An 18,905-nucleotide genomic window follows, 5' to 3' on the forward strand; every position below is an offset into this window, starting at 1 on the left:
TTTAATTTAAAAAAAAAAATTTTATTTATATTTTGCATTAAAAAAACAGTTTGTTGTAATTAAATGAAATAAAGCATAATTTCCATTAAACATACAGTACAAGTTTGCAAAAAAAAACTTAAATATATTTTCTCTTTTAATTTATTAAATAGGCCTTCAAAAAAATTAACTTCTTAAATATATTTTAAAAATGATCTTTGAGTTAAATCTACGACATGAATGCCTGATAAAATTGTCATAAAATGACTTTCACAGTAAATGTAGTTGATTGAAAAGTACTTTATTCATAATTAAGAATATCAAATATGATGCAAAAAATATTAATGTAAATAAATTATACAAGCACTCATTAACATATGAAAATAATATACTGTTATTTATTTTTCAATTTTAGCCCTTTCAATGAATCTAATTTTAATATATACTTATAAACTCCGCGGAAAATCCTACTTAATTGCAGTCAAGATTTTCAGCACAAGATATGATGCTTCCAATGACATCTACTTATCAAGTCTCCCATTTAGATATTAATTGAGCCGAACGGATTGAATTCCTGAGCTTTACTTTGCTTTTTCTCTCACCCAGAATGATCCTCATCGTGTTTTTCTATTTAAAAAAAAAATTGTTTGCCAAAGTGAAAATCTGTTTTTGGTCGAAGAGGTTCTAGCTAGTTCTTTCTCTTGTTCTTGGTGCGTTCTTTCTCTTCATGCTCAAAGAATAAATATCAATTAAAATAATGAAAACATTTCCGGGAAAAAAGGGTGTGTAAAATTCGCAACTGCTAAAATTTCGAATTTTTAATTCCAACCGTTAAAATTTCTGCGGGCCCTAATTTCCGGACAGAGGGGCTCCTCGACGGCTGCGAAGCACCCGGAAGTACTCCAGGAATCTCAAACATGTATTTTGTGCCCGAAAATTTGGGAAAAAACAAGAAAAATAATATTTTTGGAAAAACAAAAAAAGTTCGTTAAAGTTCAAATTTTATTATTTGGACCAGACGTTATATGGCGCTGTTGGTTGGTCGCGCCATCGTCAAGTCTCCACGAATGGACAAAAGAGGTAAAAAGAAGAAGAAGATGAGTCTCTCGCACATCTTTCTCACTCTCCCACACCTTTTGACGTCTCAAACGCGTGTTTTGCATTTGGAAATTAAATAGCGAATATCTTTAAAAATATGGTGAGTATTCATGCAAAAAGTAGTTAAATGTATCCTTCGATGAGTAAATTATCATATTTACGCGTTGGTTTGAAGAAAATTTCCGTAGCGTCGTGGAAAATCGTCTCTGAAGTTTTTGTGTTTAGTATTCACGTGAGACGGAGTTTCGAGAAAATTCTCAGGGGGTGGGGGCGCTCTAGCCGGGGCGGTCGTGAAATTTTGGAGTTTTTTTTTGTTTTTCCTATTTTAAAAGAAGATTTACCAAACTTTTTGTTTTCACAGGAAGTTGCTCTAAATCCAGTTCGTATCCTGAAGAATGAGGCACAGGAGGAGAAGGGAGAAATTGCTCGGTTGTCATCCTTTGTGGGGGCAATTGCAATTGGGGACTTGGTGAAGAGTACTCTCGGCCCCAAGGGAATGGATAAGATTCTCGTGTCGCACGGACGCAATGCCGGTGAGGTGATCGTCACAAATGACGGAGCTACAATTCTCAAGGCTGTGGGTGTTGATAATCCCGCTGCAAAGATCCTCGTGGACATGTCAAAGGTGCAGGATGATGAGGTTGGCGATGGCACCACCTCTGTGACCGTACTGGCGGCTGAATTGCTGCGCGAAGCCGAGAAGATGGTTGAGGGGAAATTGCATCCACAAACCATTATTGCTGGATGGCGTCAAGCTGTGGATGTTGCCCGGGAGGCTCTCACATCTGTGGCGCAGGATAATTCTGGGGATGCTGAGAAATTCCGTGAGGATCTCATGAATATTGCCCGAACGACACTCAGCTCGAAGATTCTCTCGCAGCATAAGGAGCATTTTGCAAAATTAGCCGTAGATGCTGTTCTCCGTCTTCGTGGATCCGGTGAGCTAAATGCAATTCAGATAATTAAGAAGCAAGGCGGTACCCTGGAAGATAGTTTCCTCGAGGAGGGTTTCCTTCTGGACAAGAAACCCGGTGTTCATCAGCCCAAACGTGTGGAGGATGCAAAGATTCTCATTGCCAACACACCCATGGATACGGATAAGATTAAGGTGTTCGGGTCACGCGTACAGGTGGACTCAATGTCGAAGATTGCCGACCTGGAGGTGGCTGAGAAGGAGAAGATGAAGGACAAGGTGAATAAGATTCTCGCACACAATTGCAATGTCTTCATCAATCGGCAACTCATCTACAACTACCCAGAGCAATTATTCGCTGATGCCGGTGTAATGGCCATTGAGCATGCAGATTTTGATGGAATTGAGAGGTTGGCTCTTGTAACTGGCGGGGAAATTGTCTCAACATTCGATCATCCGGAACTCGTCAAATTCGGCCACTGCAAAGTCATTGAGCAGGTGATGATTGGCGAAGATGTTCTCCTACGCTTCAGTGGAGTCAAGCTCGGTGAAGCCTGTTCAATTGTCATCCGTGGAGCCACTCAGCAAATTATCGATGAAGCAGATCGTTCCCTGCACGATGCTCTGTGCGTCCTGGCGGCCACGGTGCGTGAATCAAAGACCGTCTACGGTGGGGGTTGCAGCGAGGCCCTCATGGCGGGTGCAGTTCAGGCAAAAGCAGCTGCTACCCCGGGAAAGGAGGCAATTGCCATGGAAGCCTTTGCCAGGGCTCTCCTGCAGCTGCCGACAATCATTGCGGACAATGCGGGCTACGATTCGGCACAGTTGGTGTCTGAATTGAGAGCCGCCCACGCTCAGGGGCGTCACACGATGGGTCTGGACATGGAGAAGGGGCGCACGGGATGCATGAAGGAGTTGGGTATCACTGAATCCTACGTTGTTAAGCGACAAGTGCTCGTTTCAGCGGCTGAAGCAGCAGAAATGATCCTCAGAGTGGACAATATCATTAAATGCGCTCCAAGGAAACGCGTTCCAGATCGTGGATACTGCTAAACTTCTCCTGGAAAGCTTCCAGAAGAGATCTCCACGTGTCTTTTTTTAAAATATTTCCACGTCGCTTCAGTGTTTGATTCATTTAATTTTTTTTTCACATCTCTAATAATTAAATAATGCTTTTCAGTATAAAAAATATAATTAATAAATGATTTACCAGTATTTGTTTTTTTTTTCTTCTTTGTAATTAAATTTTCTTCTATATAATAATTAAAGGATTGCGTTTGACCGGTTGCGATGAAATTTGGCAAAGAGGCTCCTTAGATCAGGTGGTTGCAGATGCCCGTATTCATTTGCCCCCCAAAGCCCCCCTTCGTAGCGCCCCAAAATAATTTTTTTCATGCTTCTCTGACTACTTTTCACCGCTATCCGTCTCCCTCACACTTTCAGTTTTTCGCAATTTTCTCGCGTTTTTCGCCGAATTTTCCGGGGAAACTGTATTTTTTGTGATCAGGAAAACACTTTTGAATTCTTAGCATCAAAAATTCCAGTACTCTGCGTTGATACCACTGCTTCCGGGAAAAACAGTGCGTGTAAAATCCCCAACCGTTAAAATTTCTGTCCCGCCCCAATTTCGGCACAGAGCGGCTTCCCGGAGCCGCGGAAGCACCCATAAGTGCCCCAGGAGTCCCAAAAAATGCGTTTTACACCCACAAATTTGGGAAAAAACAAGGAAAATCGCATTTTTGAAAAAGGCAAAAAAAAGTTCGTTAAAGTTCAAAGAATGCCAGAGTGAGAGGAAGGTATTTTTCTCACGCTATCTCGTAAATATCGTCCTAATGCGAATCACTTTGCAATGAAGAGAGGCTGTACAGCGAAACCCAACTGTAATCCCGGCGAAAATGGACAACATCAGTGAATAAAAACATAAACAACGCTTTTTCATTGCACATTAATACACATTTTAGGCATAAAGTGATACATTTAGAGTACTTCTAATCTCTCCTACCTTGATGAAGCTTCTCAAACCAGATTGGGTGCATCACGATGGTGAGTTGTGGCGCTTGGGAGGCTCATGGGGATGCTGGATAACCTCAAAATTACATCCATGATGTTGTGTCTGTTGCAGAAAAACCCATTTTTTCCCTCGATATCCATCCGGATGGAACGAAATTCGCCACAGGTGGACAGGGCAATGATTCCGGGCAGTGGTATCAACGCAGAGTGGACTCTTGTATTTTTTGTGATCAGTGAAAACACTTTTGAATTCTTAGCATCAAAAATTCCAAAAGTACACGAAAATCCATCTGTCCGATGGAAAAACAGTTGGCGTGAGTAAAATCCCCAACCGTTAAAATTTCTGTCCCGCCCCAATTTCGGCACAGAGCGGCTTCCCGGAGCCGCGGAAGCACCCATAAGTGCCCCAGGAGTCCCAAAAAATGCGTTTTACACCCACAAATTTGGGAAAAAACAAGGAAAATCGCATTTTTGAAAAAGGCAAAAAAAAGTTCGTTAAAGTTCAAAGAATGCCAGAGTGAGAGGAAGGTATTTTTCTCACGCTATCTCGTAAATATCGTCCTAATGCGAATCACTTTGCAATGAAGAGAGGCTGTACAGCGAAACCCAACTGTAATCCCGGCGAAAATGGACAACATCAGTGAATAAAAACATAAACAACGCTTTTTCATTGCACATTAATACACATTTTAGGCATAAAGTGATACATTTAGAGTACTTCTAATCTCTCCTACCTTGATGAAGCTTCTCAAACCAGATTGGGTGCATCACGATGGTGAGTTGTGGCGCTTGGGAGGCTCATGGGGATGCTGGATAACCTCAAAATTACATCCATGATGTTGTGTCTGTTGCAGAAAAACCCATTTTTTCCCTCGATATCCATCCGGATGGAACGAAATTCGCCACAGGTGGACAGGGCAATGATTCCGGGCGGGTTGTTGTGTGGAATCTTGCACCGGTCATCAGTGAGAAGGCGGAATTCGATAAGACAGTACCGAAGATTCTCTGTCAGATGGACAATCACTTGGCGTGTGTGAATGCCGTTCGTTGGTCCCTCAATGGGCAGTGCCTGGCTTCGGGCGGAGATGACAAGACGGTGATGGTGTGGAAGCGTGGCAAGGGCAGCGGTGGTGTCTTCGGAAGTGGTGGCTTTACAAAGAGTGCCGAGAACTGGCGATGTGTCACAACACTGCGAGGGCATGCGGGAGATATTCTCGATATTGCCTGGTCACCGCGAGACAAATGGCTCAGCAGCTGCAGTGTTGACAATACCATAATCATTTGGGATGTCTTTGCACTCCCCTCAATTGTGGCCATACTCAAGGGGCACACGGGGCTCGTGAAGGGTATCGCTTGGGATCCAGTGGGGAAGTTTATTGCATCACAGAGTGATGATCGCAGCATAAAGATCTGGAAGACAGCCGATTGGACGTGCCAAACAACCATTACGGAACCATTTCAGGAGTGCGGCGGGACAACGCACATTCTGCGGCTGTCATGGTCACCGGATGGGCAATACTTGGTGTCTGCACACGCAATGAATGGCGGTGGACCCACAGCACAGATTATTGAACGTGAGGGATGGAAGTGCGACAAGGATTTTGTGGGGCATCGCAAAGCTGTGAGTTGTGTGCGTTTCCACAGTTCCATCATGATGCGAACGGCACCCAAGACAAATAAATCCCAGCAGTACTGCTGCTTGGCTGTGGGTTCACGTGATCACTCCCTATCAATCTGGATGACTGCCCTACAGCGACCGCTACTGGTGCTGCATGAACTCTTCCAAGACAGCATCCTCGATCTCTCATGGAGTTCCGACGGATACGTCCTGATGGCATGCAGTGGAGACGGTACCGTGGCATGTTTGCAGTTTAGCGACGAAGAACTGGGCACACCGCTGTCGGAGGATGACAAGAATGCTCTGTACCAGCGAAAAGAGTGTGAGTGATATGAATGCCCAATCGGAGAAGGATATGATTGTGGAGAATGCCGAGTTTCTCGACACAATTGGACGGGAGAAATCCAAACAGCCGGCTTTTATGGCCGAATTGGATGGTCAGAGTCGCAGCAATAACAACAACAACAACAGTGTGGCACCACCACCAAGTCAAAATAACGTCACCAATCATCAATCTGAGGATCATCATGCGGCAAATGTCAACTTCTCCAGTGTCTCCGTGCAGTCCAAACAGGCCATTCACAAGCAAATTGAAACGAGAACAGCCGACGGGAAGCGACGCATCACACCAATGTTCATCCCAATGAGTCAAGATGCCACTGAAGCCAATACCGTTGAACTCAACAGCAGCTCACGCAATTCCACATCGATTGTCATTGAGAAGCTCACAGAAGAGCAAGAAGTGGCTCCTGCGAGGTTATCTCTGCACACAGCAGCAGCCCCAGAAGGTCCCCGTGGCGATGCTCTTGATTCGCGACTCACAAAGAGCACATTGGCGCCGGCAAAAACAGCCTCCCTGGAAATGGATGCGAGAAAACCGGCGCCGATGCCACAAACAACCAAACCCGAAGCAACCATCAGCATCTCACGAACTCTCACAGCGGGTCGCCCAGAGGCCATTGCGGGTAATTTTGTGCGAACAGTTGGGGATTTACGTGTCCAGGTGACAAATGCAGCTGTAAAATCCCCCTTTGGGGTACTCTCGCGGATCTTCTGTTGCCCCACGGCTACCCCCACGAAGATTGCGTGGGAGATGTTTGTGGGCAGTGCTGTGGTGAATTGTTCAGCCTGCTCAAAGCACGTCATTGCCTGTAGCTCCGATGGGACAGTTCGCTTCATCAATGTACGCACAGGAACACTCACACTGCCCATCATTAATATGCCAACGGCCATTGTTCAAAGCGCATTTGTAAGTTTTTTTATTTATTTATTATTTGAATTCTTGAAAATATTTTTTTTATTATTATTTCAATTCAATTTCAATTGGGAGGAAAAAATGACATTACAGGAGAATCCCTTGACGGATTTGAGTGAAATTTTTTTCAAAAGTTATATGATAATGTCTACTTTTAATTTTGATAAAATTTGGACCAGGTGTAACTTATAAAAATTAAATGGAAAACGTATGAAGTTAGGGTACCTAATTTGCAATATAAGGGTATCATACAAAAAAAAACATTAAAATAGAACCACGTGACGGACCGCGTTGAATTTTTTTTTAAATTAGGGGCATGATTAGCTACCATTTGAATCCGAGTTTGTCCAAATCGGTCTACCACAGCCAGAGATATAGTCAAAAATGTATTTTTTTTTACTATGGTTCACTAGAATGGCTGCCACGACTGAACCGCTTGATCGATTTTCAACAATTTACCAGATTTGGAAAGGGAATTAAATTACCTTTCCAACATCAGTCTATTTGTCAAAATCGGTGCACTAGCGGCCGAGATGCAAAAGGTCAAAGTTAAAAATTGTAAAATTGTGAAAAAAGTATCTTCCACCTAGGTTTACCAAAATGGCTGCCAAAAAATAAGGGATTGACCGATTTTCAAAAATTTACCAGTTTTGGAAAGCTGGGAAATGTACCTTTCCAAAAATGGTCAATTTTTGTAAATCGATTAACCACAGCCGGAGATATAGCCACTTGAAATTTGCTTTAAAAAATACCCAATTTTTGATTGTCCGGAAACTTTTTTAGGGTAGTGTATGTACTTTTAAACAATTTTTTTTGCAGAACTTTTCAGGAGATCTCGGTGGAGTTGTGTCGGAATGTGGTCAAGTACGCGTGTGGAATTTGCGTGAACAATCAGTGGTTGTATCGACAAATTGTACGGACCTCCTACGCGGGGGTACCGTTAAAATGCTGACAATTACAGATCAGGGGCTACCATTTGTCCTCATCTCCAATGGGTGTGCGTACACATTCTCAAAGAATTTAGAGAGCTGGCTCGTGGTCAATTCGAAGGATACGCTGAATCAGCGGAATTTAATCAAGTACAAACCACCAGCGAGTACAGTGCAAAAGAATCTGCGCACATACCCCATTATGGCTGTTCAGGGGGCTGCACACTCCCTCCTGCCGGCCTCAAGTAGCTTTGTCAATGTCACGGCAACAACGTGGGAGAATGTTAGTCAGTTCACATTTATTGAGAACCAAATTCAGCTCTGTGAGACCATCCAGTCACCGGCTGAGCTCAAGTATTGGTACTCTGCTCTGGGTTTCCATCTAGCACACCATGGTACTGAACAAAGACTGAGACTTACACTTGATGATCTCCTCGGATCTGTACATTCCACCACAAATGCAGACATTTTGGTGAGAATATATTTTTCTTTTCTTTTCGAATGAAATGATAAGAAGAATTTAAAAAAATGTTAAATTTCTTCCTCCATTTAGGGTATCAGCAAGTTGTCCCTTCTGGACATAGTTCTGGAAAATTTAAAATCCCAACCCAAATGGCAACGTATCTACATGGAATACACAGAGCAGCTCAGTAATTTGCGACACATAAAGAATAATACGCCGAAATAAAAATTTACCTAATCTTCAATGTGAGAATGAAAATTGTAATTTTTAATTATTTTTTTTCTTTAATTTATATTTCAGTATATTTTTTCAACTGAAAAATATTAATTTTTCTTTTTTTTTGTGATGTTCCCAAACTTCCCAAAGAAGTTTAAATCTCTTTCGGATTTTATGGAAGATCCAGCGGCAAAAAAAGACTAAGTAGGTCTTCTGTTTAATTTTCTAGGTCTTCTACCGTTTTTATAGGTCTTCTGCTTGTTTTCTTTGATCTTTTGTTGGTTTTCTAGGTCTTCTGGGAATTTTGTAGACCTTTATTGATGTTCTATGCTTTCTGTAAATTTTATATGTCTTTTTCTTTAATTTTCTTTGTATTTTGTCAATTTTCTAGATCATCTGATTACTTTTCAAGTTTTTAAGTAGGAAATCGACAAGACCTTTAAAATTAAACAGAAGGCCTAGAAAATTAAACAAAGGACCTACAAGTTTGTAAAACGACTTAGAACAACAAGCAAAAAATCTAAGAAAACAAGCAATAGGCCTAGAAATTAAACAAAAGACCTAGGAATTCAATAGAAGACCTAGAAAATTGACAAAAAGGCTAGGCTGGCCTAAAAAAAATTAACAGAAGGCCTAGGAAAATTAAACAAGAGATGTATTTGTCAGCAGAAGCTGCCAATGAAAGAGCTACAAGAAAAGTCTTCAAAGGAAAAAGAAAGAAACAAGAGCGAATTAAGTTGTACTGCCATTCTCGCGTGGCATCGAAGGCGAGATGAATGGGCAGGAATAAGTTTTATTCATCAATTAATTATTATTTTTAATCCATAAAGTGACAATAGCATACACGATAACTAGCAAATTGATTTCCAATATGCGATTGCTACATTATTAATTTCTTGTTTGTATTTTCTTTTCTTCATTCTTGCGCATCAACAGAGAACCTCTTACAAGTCTAGTTTACAAATCAATTTTTTTTCTTTTTAATTTGAGGGGATAAAAGTGAGTGTAAAAAAAAGAGAAGGAGAACTTGCGCCTGGAACACAAAATCTAATCCAAACCATCATCGTTGATGTCCGTTTTTGGTGGTGGTTTTGCACTTTCACCCGCTGACGGGGGAGCAGCACCACCAGCTCCACCGGCTCCTGCTCCGGGGAATCCACCTGGGAAGCCACCACCCATGAAGCCCGGCATACCACCCGCACCACCCTGGGCAGCTCCCAATTTCTCCAAAAGTGCCACAATCTTGGGATTATTCTGGTACTTGATGATATTTGCTGGATTGGACATGATATCCTGCAGGGCTGCCGCCACTTCGGGATCCTTGAAAGCCGAAAAGATGTCACTGTCGGCAAAATTGAAGCCACCACCGGGATAGCCATCGCCACCCATGTCATCATTGCGATTCCTATTCTCCTCGGCAGCACGCCTATTGGCTTCCTGTGCCTTCCGGACACGCTCCTGCCGTGCACGAAGCTCCTTCTCAGCCCTTCTGCGCTCTTGCTTTATGCGATGCTGCTCGAGTTTCTTTGCATTGGGTGTCACTTCGCGCAGCCACTCATCCGCTTCCTCGTCGTAATCAATCTTACATGCCTGCCGCAAGTCTCGAGCAGCTTCTTCCCAATTCCCAAGCAGTCTATTGGCTCTTCCGCGGAATTTGTACGCAGCTGCGGAGTCACAGTTGAGCTGGAGTGCCCGATCGCAGTCACGGATGCACGCATTGGGTTTCACGAGTTTCAAGAAGGCCTGACCGCGTTTGGCGTAGAAGAGGGCATTTCCGGGATTTAGAAGAATTGCCTGCGTGTAGAGATCAATGGCTTCTTCGTATTTCTGCTCCGAATATGCTGCTGCAGCCTGAGACCGGCACTCACCGGCCTTATCAACTTCCTCATCTGTTGGTTCCTTCCCGGAATCACCCATTTCTTGCGGTTCATCCTTATCGGGATCAACGCAACCCTCACGATCAATTTCCACATCCGATTCGGGTTCACTCTCCTCCTCAGCCGGTGGTGGTGTTTCAGGCTTGGCAGTTGGTTGCGGTTGTGGCTGTGGTGGGGCTTCTGCGCCGAAATTTGCATCACCTTCCGGAACTTTCCCACCCATTTTCTCAATGAACTCCTTGAAGAAGCTCAACTGCGGCATATTGATGATCTCTGGCTTCTGTGAGCAGAAGCCAATGAACATCTTGAGCTTCTTTATCTCCTCCGGACCAATTGGGCATGCCATTCCTGTGTGAAATTTACAACAAAACCTTCTCTCAATACAAAAGTCAACCCATCAATGACGCAGCACCGGAAAAATATTATCCACTTTTGACACAATAAAACATCCTTTTGCACGCTGAAACTTACCTTAATCGTTTCTGCAGCGACTCCACAAGGAATTTATGTACAAGAACTGTGGTAAAGTATCTCTATATGGGGGAAAATTGGTGAAAAATTACACCGGGTTTGAAACTGCTTCAATCGCCTCGAGAAATTTCTACAAAAGTCAACCCGACTGAACCACCTTATCGCATATGCGTTTGCAAAGCTATTACGCGTAATGTATCGGTTAGCGAATGCACCTTGTTGAGAAAATTTTTGTGCGAAGCGGATTTGTTTTCTTATTTTGGGAAGCAACAAAATTGTGAAAATTGTCCAGAAATAAGTATTCAAATTATTAAATTTAGTTGTAAAAAGGCACAATGGTGGAAAAGGCACCAGATTTCATTGATGTTACGGTAAGAATACATTTAATTTTGCTCTAAAATTTTCTTTTTGCATTTCGTGTTTTTTTTGAGGTTATGTTAGATGGATGCTAAAGAGAGCATTTTTGCTTGCTGTTTTTTTGCTTTGTTTCTGCTAGGATGTGCAATTTAAGTTGCAAAATAAGGTGCGAATCTTCACGGGAGATTCCCCGGCAAAGCCAAATTGCCAACTAGTGGCTACAGCGAGTGCCTTTGGATTGGTTTTTGTGGCATCTCCACTACCTGAACTCAAAGGTAAAAAAGAAGAACCTTTTGCATTTCCGGGAGGTGCTTTGTAGTAACAAACCCGTAATTTTTACAGTAATTCAGCTATCAACAATTGCTGGGGAGAAGCTTCCGGGAGAATGTGGACCAACGCGGACAATCCCCCTTCCCAGTGAAGCTGTACAGATTGCTGTGAATTGCGACAATACTCTCCTAGCTGTGGATGTGGTAATCAATGGGATTACAATGATTGCCTTGTATGCTGTACAATCCTTCTTGTCGAATCAAGTGAAGGCATTCCAGAGTATACGTCTTTCACCCGACAATGGGATTCGTTCGAAGCAACTCGCCTGGAATCCCACAATTCCGGGAGTTTTGGCTGTTTGTCTCGAAAATGGGGCACTGTCGATGTTTGTGCTGAAAGAGCAGGGATTTGAATTTCATACAGTTGATAAGAGTCAGGCAATCTCATGTGTTTGCTGGAGCCCCAAAGGGAAACAAATTGTTGCAGCTTGTCCCAATGGGAAGTTGATTCAGTATAAGCCGGAATTGAAGCCAATCCGGGTGATTGATTGTCCCCTTGAGGGTGGCCAAATGGTCGCCATATCTATTCAATGGCTCTCCACGTACCAATTTGCCGTGGCTTTTGCCCCAATCGGTGAACCAGCTCCACCTAATCTCTACATTGTAAATGCACCGAAAAACGGGCAGATTTCCTGCGTAAATTACGAAGATATTTGCTACAGTGGCTCAGGGCCAAGGCAGACACAGGTGTATCTCATTCACATCCTTCCGTGGAATACGCTTCTCGTGGCATCTGCCAATAGCATGGAAGTAGGTGTTTTGGCAACAAATGAAGGTGGAGATGCACCAGTTTGGCGGCAGTGGTGCATGCTGGATGAGGCACGTGCGGAATTACCATTGACGGCGAAGAAGCAGGAAAGCTACCCAATTGGCTTTGCCCTGGAGACAGGGTGTACGCATCAATTGACAATTGGTGAAGTTGAAATGCCCGTAATGCCCATGATTCATCTCCTCTCCACCGATGGGGTCTTGGTGTCATTTAATATTCTCAATACCATCCCCAATATTCCCGGAATTTGCTCTCCACCGCGTCCTCTGGCCGATACATCGGGTTTGGGGGAATTTGTCATCCCAGCAGCAGCTCCCAATTCCCAGAAATCCCAGCCTACTGTTCAAACTCAGACATCTGTTGCATCACCACCTACTTCTTCTTCGGGGAAGGACAGTGAGATTAGTTTTTCCCTTCCTGGCGGGGCAACATCAACACCACTTGTTCAGCCAAAAGCGAAGGGACTCTTTGGGAATTCTGAGGCATTTAAGGCACCAACAAGTGCCTTTGGGGGTTGGAATCAACCACCTGCACAGGCCAACAAAGCACCCCAAGTCCTTGGGAGTACAGAGAATCTCCCCAAGACGATGCCTTCGACAATTTTCGGAGGATCTCTCGGGGGAAGTGCAGCAGCACCTTCATCATTTGGAAGTTTAGCAAATACCGCAAAAGCTAATGCAGCTGTTGCAACGAAGCCATTGTTGGCTAAACCCCAACCAGCATTGCCTTCGACAGAGCAGCAGGATAAGCCCTTCATCACGGTTCCACCGAATTACTCCGCAAGTCAGGCAGGAGCGCAAGAAAGGAAGCCCATGGCAAAAGCTTCCGTCATCCCGTTGGATGATGAAAATAATGCGGTAATTCAGAGAATGATGATGGATGAAGTGCAGGCATTTGAGAAGGATCTTCGGGATTTTATGAGACATTCTCAGAATATTGATACACAAATTGGAAGTCAGGAAACCCTCACGAGCATGACGAAGCAGCTGCGTGAATTGACAGATCTCACAGTTCAAGCAACAGAGAGCAATGATTCCCTGAGTGCGGACGTACGGAGTCTCACAATGTCCCTCAATGAGGCCTTCATGATGTCAGCTGAGGCAAAGAGTAAGTGGGATGTGGTGCAAAATCCAACGTATACAAATATGAATCTCCGCAGTGCTGCCAATCAGACCAATAGGAGGCAGCTTAGCAAGTTGCAAGCCATGCTGACCAACAATCGTGTTCATCTTGAGGAGATTAATAAGCAAATTGACAGTATGTGGGTATTGCATGAGGAGGAGAAGAAGCAGTACAAGAAGGATCGGATGCATGTGCCAAAAATGGAAGTTATCTACCAAACAATAAATGTTCAACGGGAAATTTTAATGGGGCACCAGAAGAGACTCAATGAGATTAGGGCAAAGCTCGATATGAAGCTCAATAGAAAGCCACAAATTAGTCTTCAAGATGTTGACTCTCTGTCTGATTCAATTGTTTCTCTGGCATTAGTTGAGCACATTGAGGCTGAAACACGAAAACTCGGCCCACCGAAGATGAAGAAACTGCAGGAATTGCTGCGAAATCATGCCGTGAGGACAATTCATCCAAAACGTCCAGAACGCAAAGGGATCAAGTCGGAGATTGTCTATGAGAAACGTGAGGCAGCAGCGAGAGCAAAAACACTGCAAGGAAGTGAAGCGAAAGTTCAGCAGCAACAAATTCCAGCACAACCGGCTTTCTCATTTGGCAGCGGTGCTGTGAATCCAACTCAACCAGTGAGGGTAGTTGCGGAGCCTCCTAAAGTCACATCTGCAACACGACCCGTTGCAAAGGCCAAACAAGTCATTGCTAAACCCACAACTGATGCTAAACCCATCCCGTTAATGTCAAAAGCAGGTGCCTTTGAACCTGGAAAAGTTTTCACGTCAACAGCTCCGGTGGCGTTTGTTGAGCCAAAAACGGAGATCAATAGAAGTTTTGTTTTTGGCGCTGCAAAGGGTGATACGGAGGAGAATAAAGCGCCCGCGCAGCAGCCAGATGTGGGCTTTGGACTTAAATTTTCACAGCCACAGGCAGTGCCAACAAAACCATCAATTGCCAGTCCAACAGTTGCGGCTCTCCTGACAAAACCTTCAGTTGCAAATGAAAATGCCCGAATGGATGAAAAGTCTGCAGAACAGAAGACGGCATCATTTGCTTTTGGCACACAAAAATCACCTCTTGGTGTTTTCAATCAAGCCAACAAAAGTGGATTTAACGTGTTTTCTCCGCCGTCTATTGGTGCATCTGTTTCCGCAGTGGCAACTTCGACAACAAGCAGTATCTTTAGTCAACTCGCACAAGCTCCAAATGCAACAGCTTCTACATCAATATTCAGTGGTTTATCTTTTGGAACACCGTCAAAGAATGATAAACAATCAACAGCAGGAATTGCACCCACTTTGGCTAAAGGATCAGTTGTTGGAACTGAAGCAGATTCCACAAGTTCAGCCGCAACAACAACTCCCGTGTCAAAGCAAACGGAAGATGGAAAGAAAGAACTTCCCGGATTTAAACTTTCTTTCCCCCCATTGACACCAATGACAAAGGAAAGCACCGTAGCACCGCCATCAATTGCACCTTCTGAAGTAACCGTTACAACAACGACAACAACAACAACTTCATCAACCTTCGATGCAGATAGTATTTTGAAGAATCTATCTTTCTGCAAACCGAGTGTTGCGGAAAAAACTACAGATACAAAGTCATCATTTGTATTCTCAATTGGTGGACTTGGTGGCTCTGATACAGCAACAACGACAACTGCGTCAATTTTCTCTTCGGGTACAAATTCATCAGCTGCTACAGGGGCTACATCTATTTTTGGGGGAATATCTTCTGCTGCTACAACAACAACTGCTTCTGCATTTGGTGGAATATTAACTTCAGTACCTACAACGGGTTCGATTTTTGGTGGATTATCTGCTACTGCTACGACAACTGCTTCAATTTTTGGTGGATTATCTACAACTGCAGCAACAACAACAACAACAGCTTCGGTATTTGGAGGTGCAACAACAGCTTCAGTATTTGGAGGTGCAACAACAGCTACATCAGTCTTCGGATCTCCTAAAGCAACAACAACATCAACAACAACTTCAGTGTTTGGATCTCCTGCAACAATAACAACTACAACGGCTGCATCAGTTTTTGGATCTCCTGCAGCAGGTGCATCTTCCTTGGTAATTACACCAGTATCAACATCAGGCGTTGCAGCAACAACCACAATTGCATCAAATTTAGCACAGTCGCCAACAGCATCTGTTCAAACAGCAACAACAACTTCCAGTGAACCCTTTAAGCTTTCTTTTGGATCAATGGCAATTTCATCAAGTACAGCACCTACAGCAGCAGCCCAAACATCTCCACCATCGGGATTTTTCAGCACAACACAAGCCACGACAACTGCTGCAAGCCCCTTTGCCAGCACCCTTACAACAAGTTCAGCTTCACCGGCAAGTCCTTTTGGCACATCGGCAGCAACTACAGCCACAGCGAGTCCTTTTGGGGGAAGTGGTGGGAGTATTTTTGGTGCATCTGGTGGCTTTCCGCAGGCCCAAACAGGTGAAACAGGCTCCGTCTTTGGGAGTCCAGCAACAAAAGAAACGTCCTCGAGTATTTTTGGTGGAGCAAGTGCTTTTGGGCAGCAAACATCCGCATCGCCGGGAAGTGTTTTCGGTGGTGGTGGTGCAACATCGAGTTCTACTACTGGAAGTATTTTTGGTGGAGCATCTCCAGCTACGTCCACTCCATCCGTATTTGGGGGTGCATCTGTTTTTGGGGGGGCACAGACTGCAGCACCTCCACAACAGCAGGGACAGGCATCAATTTTTGGTGGTGGAGGAATGGATTCCAATTCATCGACAACTTTTGGGGGATTTGGGCAGCAGCAGCAGCAACCGCAGCAGGAGCAACCGGGAGGCTCCATTTTTGGGGGTGCCTCAACATTCGGGCGAAGTTCCTTTGGATCAAATTCCGGGGCTTTTGCACAGGGTGGCCCATCTGTGGCTGAATCTGGATTTGGATCTCCAACATCGAGTGTCTTTGCAAAACCAACACGTGAGTTACTTTTTTTTTATTTATTTATTAACATAAAATTAAATTAAATTACATTTTCATTTTTAATAAATATAATTTTCTCTTAAGAATTTATTTAATTTCTACATAAAAATGATTTTTTTTTCAATCTGCTTTATTTACATTTTAAATTAATCATCTTCATTTTTTATATTCTAAGAAAGAATTTTTCTTTGAGAAATTGGGAGAAGGAATATTTTTATATCACAATAAATATAATATAAATATTTTTTTTAATATTTTCATTGAATTTAAAAAGAAATTTTTAAAGTAAATCATTTTTTAGGCAAAGTAAGAAGATTTTTTTGGATGTGAAAAAGGCTAAAAACTTTTCATTTATTTCAGCTGCTTTTGGGGCTTCTCCTACTTTTGGGGGTCCACCCACATTTGGGACGTCACCAACCTTCGGAGGAGCAGCAACTTTTGGCTCACCCATAAAATCTTCTGGGTTTGGATCATTCTCAAACAATGCAAATTGTTAGTTGAGAAAGTATTTTTTTTGCAAATTTTACTTCGCATTTAGATGTCCTTTAAAATATCCCTTAAAAAATGTCTTTTGTTATATAGCCTTTTCATCTCCGCCGGGGCAACAGAATAACTTGTTTGCGGCACTCGGTTCGTCAGACACAGGAATGACTTTTGGAAATTTGGCCCAGAACAATAATGCAAATCAGCCTAAAATGCAATTTGGCGGGTAAGTTGAAATTAAAACTTCCATTTTAGAGAGGATTTGGAGCCCTAAGAAAATCCGATTTTTCTTTGCAGTTCTGCCTTTTCTACGTGGCGCCAGTAAATTTGTCCAGGAGGAAAAGTTTTTCTTTTAGTTTTTCCTATTAAATAATGTCAAATAAAGAAAATTTAATTGAAATTAAGTTCTCTTGAGTCAAGCATTTGGTGGAGTTTATTGATGAAGATCACATCGAGGTTGTTGGTGCGGATAAAATTGTGAATATCCGAGCAATCATCTGGGCAGTAGACATTGAGTAGCTGAAGGGTTTCATAGCGCAGAATTAGCTGCTCAATGCCGGATTGGCTGAAGCGGTAGCACGAGGAGAAGGTAATTTCGCTGATATTGTGGAATGTGAAATTTTTCAGGAAGAATTCATCGATGAAAGTGATCCGATCGTGATCTCGGTGCGTGATTGTGAGACTCTGAAGGGTGTGCTGGGCATTGCGGAGGCAGAAGAACATCACATGGGTGAAATTGATGGCAGTACAGGCTAATTCGAAGGATTCCAAGCAGGTGAATTGATTGAATGCCGGTGGAGGACCCACCTGCCGGCGATCATCGTTGTAATTGAGAATTGTGAGGTGCTTGAGGTTCGGACAGAGTCGCCCAATGGCCACAAGTTGGGGGAAACGAAGGGCATTGCGATGCTCAGCAATATGGAGGACCTGAAGGAATTCCCCAACAGCCCCGAAGAGGGTCTCAATGAAGGGGTTGCAATTGAAATTTGTTATCTGTAGCCCCGTGAGACGTGGTTTAAACATCTCAATTTGCTGCAGGACATCCTCATGGCTGGTATTGTTGAAGAATGTCAATGAGAGATTCTCCAATTTGCTGCAGAGTCGCAAAATCTCCCCAACTGTCTCGCCGGTACCATTAAAATGTCGCACAATGCGCAAATTGAGACTATCCACGGTCTCCATACCCTTCCCAATGACACTCCCAAGATCGGAGTACGTAATATTCTCCAGGGTCTTCACACAGCGCAGAATCTTCCTCAAGCCACAATATGTGATGCTGGTTTGCATAAAGCGCGACTGACTTCGGGGTTCATTGACAACGAGCACCCGCAACTTCTTGCACTCACACAGATGCTCTAGCCCTGCATCGGTGACTGAGAGTGAGAAGGCAGCTGCATTGAGTCCCACACGCATCCTCTCGTAGCGACAGGTGGCATTGAGAACTTCGAGATTTGGGCAGTAGCGTGGGACAAATTGCAAAATGTAATCCGTACAGGAGAGTGAGAGATTCAGCATGACAAGATTCTGGAAGTAGGTGGCAAAGATTGTCTCCCAGTACGATGAGGGGAGCATGATGTTTTTGGCCTTGAACTTCCGGCAATCTGGACGTAGAAGGAACATAAAGTACATGTGTGATGTACCCTCTTGGCGTTCCATAAGGTCCTCGAGAATTCTGAAAGAGTTACAGTGACACGTCAATTACTCAAGGTAAGACAATTCCTCCTATCTATAGAATAAACTCTCTCTCACTCTGCTGGTAGATTTTCCGTGATGTAGGAATTAATTTGGAAAACGAGTGAAGAACGATTTTGCACGGCATTTTCTCGATCTAAATTATCAGCACAATTCCACAGGAGACACTGAACAACCCGGAAGGACTTACTGTAGAGACTTCCCACTGTTTTGCACCGTGGCATTGTAATTTAGAGTGCCCCAAGGCAGTTTTTGGGAAATTCAAGAAAATCTTTATAATCACTCCCGCTCGAGTAAACAGCGCCATAAATAGCAGTGGTGGCTTTTGGAACTACATTTAGGGCGCCAAATTCAAAGTTTAAT

The 18,905-nt window shown here is 43.4% G+C and overlaps 7 protein-coding genes across 7 annotated transcripts in view; 3 read left to right on the top strand and 4 right to left on the bottom strand.

The window, feature by feature from the left end:
• LOC129791160 (ethanolaminephosphotransferase 1) overlaps positions 1–3,558 on the top strand; it is a 245,240-nt gene extending 241,682 nt beyond the window's left edge. Inside the window, exon 7 of the transcript XR_008750671.1 lies at positions 3,520–3,558. The gene's annotated coding sequence lies outside the window, so the exon portion shown is untranslated. The remainder of the gene's footprint in view (positions 1–3,519) is intronic.
• On the top strand, positions 1,079–3,205 carry LOC129791158 (T-complex protein 1 subunit beta). The gene is made up of 2 exons (XM_055829181.1): positions 1,079–1,177; positions 1,439–3,205. The coding sequence occupies exons 1-2, from the start codon at positions 1,175–1,177 to the stop codon at positions 3,041–3,043; spliced, it is 1,608 nt and encodes a 535-aa protein (XP_055685156.1). The 5' UTR covers positions 1,079–1,174; the 3' UTR covers positions 3,044–3,205.
• A 630-nt stretch (positions 3,559–4,188) lies between the features above and the next one.
• The window catches only part of LOC129788401 (N-acetylgalactosaminyltransferase 7), a 783,634-nt gene continuing 768,917 nt past the window's right edge, over positions 4,189–18,905 (bottom strand). The window contains exon 3 of the mRNA XM_055824446.1: positions 4,189–4,252. The gene's annotated coding sequence lies outside the window, so the exon portion shown is untranslated. The remainder of the gene's footprint in view (positions 4,253–18,905) is intronic.
• The window catches only part of LOC129788436 (uncharacterized), a 111,590-nt gene continuing 96,873 nt past the window's right edge, over positions 4,189–18,905 (bottom strand). The window contains exon 9 of the transcript XR_008750362.1: positions 4,189–4,212. The gene's annotated coding sequence lies outside the window, so the exon portion shown is untranslated. The remainder of the gene's footprint in view (positions 4,213–18,905) is intronic.
• Positions 4,626–17,250, top strand: LOC129788340 (nuclear pore complex protein Nup214-like). Its single transcript, XM_055824305.1, is given in 12 exon segments — positions 4,626–4,775; positions 4,855–5,932; positions 5,934–6,867; positions 7,693–8,274; positions 8,356–8,488; positions 9,603–9,713; positions 11,160–11,200; positions 11,326–11,461; positions 11,529–16,364; positions 16,728–16,859; positions 16,950–17,076; positions 17,148–17,250. Coding segments are annotated over 12 exon segments (8,175 nt in total). The 5' UTR covers positions 4,626–4,738; the 3' UTR covers positions 17,176–17,250.
• Positions 9,214–10,983, bottom strand: LOC129788429 (hsc70-interacting protein 1-like). The gene is made up of 2 exons (XM_055824490.1): positions 10,830–10,983; positions 9,214–10,706 (listed from the first exon to the last, which is right to left on the bottom strand). The coding sequence occupies exon 2, from the start codon at positions 10,702–10,704 to the stop codon at positions 9,529–9,531; it is 1,176 nt and encodes a 391-aa protein (XP_055680465.1). The 5' UTR covers positions 10,705–10,706; positions 10,830–10,983; the 3' UTR covers positions 9,214–9,528.
• Positions 16,889–18,800, bottom strand: LOC129788415 (uncharacterized). The gene is made up of 2 exons (XM_055824462.1): positions 18,600–18,800; positions 16,889–18,522 (listed from the first exon to the last, which is right to left on the bottom strand). The coding sequence occupies exons 1-2, from the start codon at positions 18,764–18,766 to the stop codon at positions 17,241–17,243; spliced, it is 1,449 nt and encodes a 482-aa protein (XP_055680437.1). The 5' UTR covers positions 18,767–18,800; the 3' UTR covers positions 16,889–17,240.

The sequence above is a fragment of the Lutzomyia longipalpis genome, chromosome 2, assembly GCF_024334085.1.
Source record: "Lutzomyia longipalpis isolate SR_M1_2022 chromosome 2, ASM2433408v1".
NCBI classification, from domain to species: domain Eukaryota; kingdom Metazoa; phylum Arthropoda; class Insecta; order Diptera; family Psychodidae; genus Lutzomyia; species Lutzomyia longipalpis.

What these genes read in the sequence shown, in the direction of transcription:
- LOC129788429 (XM_055824490.1), bottom strand. Translation starts at nt 10,704, where the DNA reads ATGGCATGCCCAATTGGTCCGGAGGAGATAAAGAAGCTCAAGATGTTC.
- LOC129788415 (XM_055824462.1), bottom strand. Translation starts at nt 18,766, where the DNA reads ATGCCACGGTGCAAAACAGTGGGAAGTCTCTACAGTAAGTCCTTCCGG. An exon ending in ACGGAAAATCTACCAGCAGA is followed by an intron (nt 18,523 to 18,599) that starts GTGAGAGAGAGT and finishes TAACTCTTTCAG; the next exon opens with AATTCTCGAGGACCTTATGG.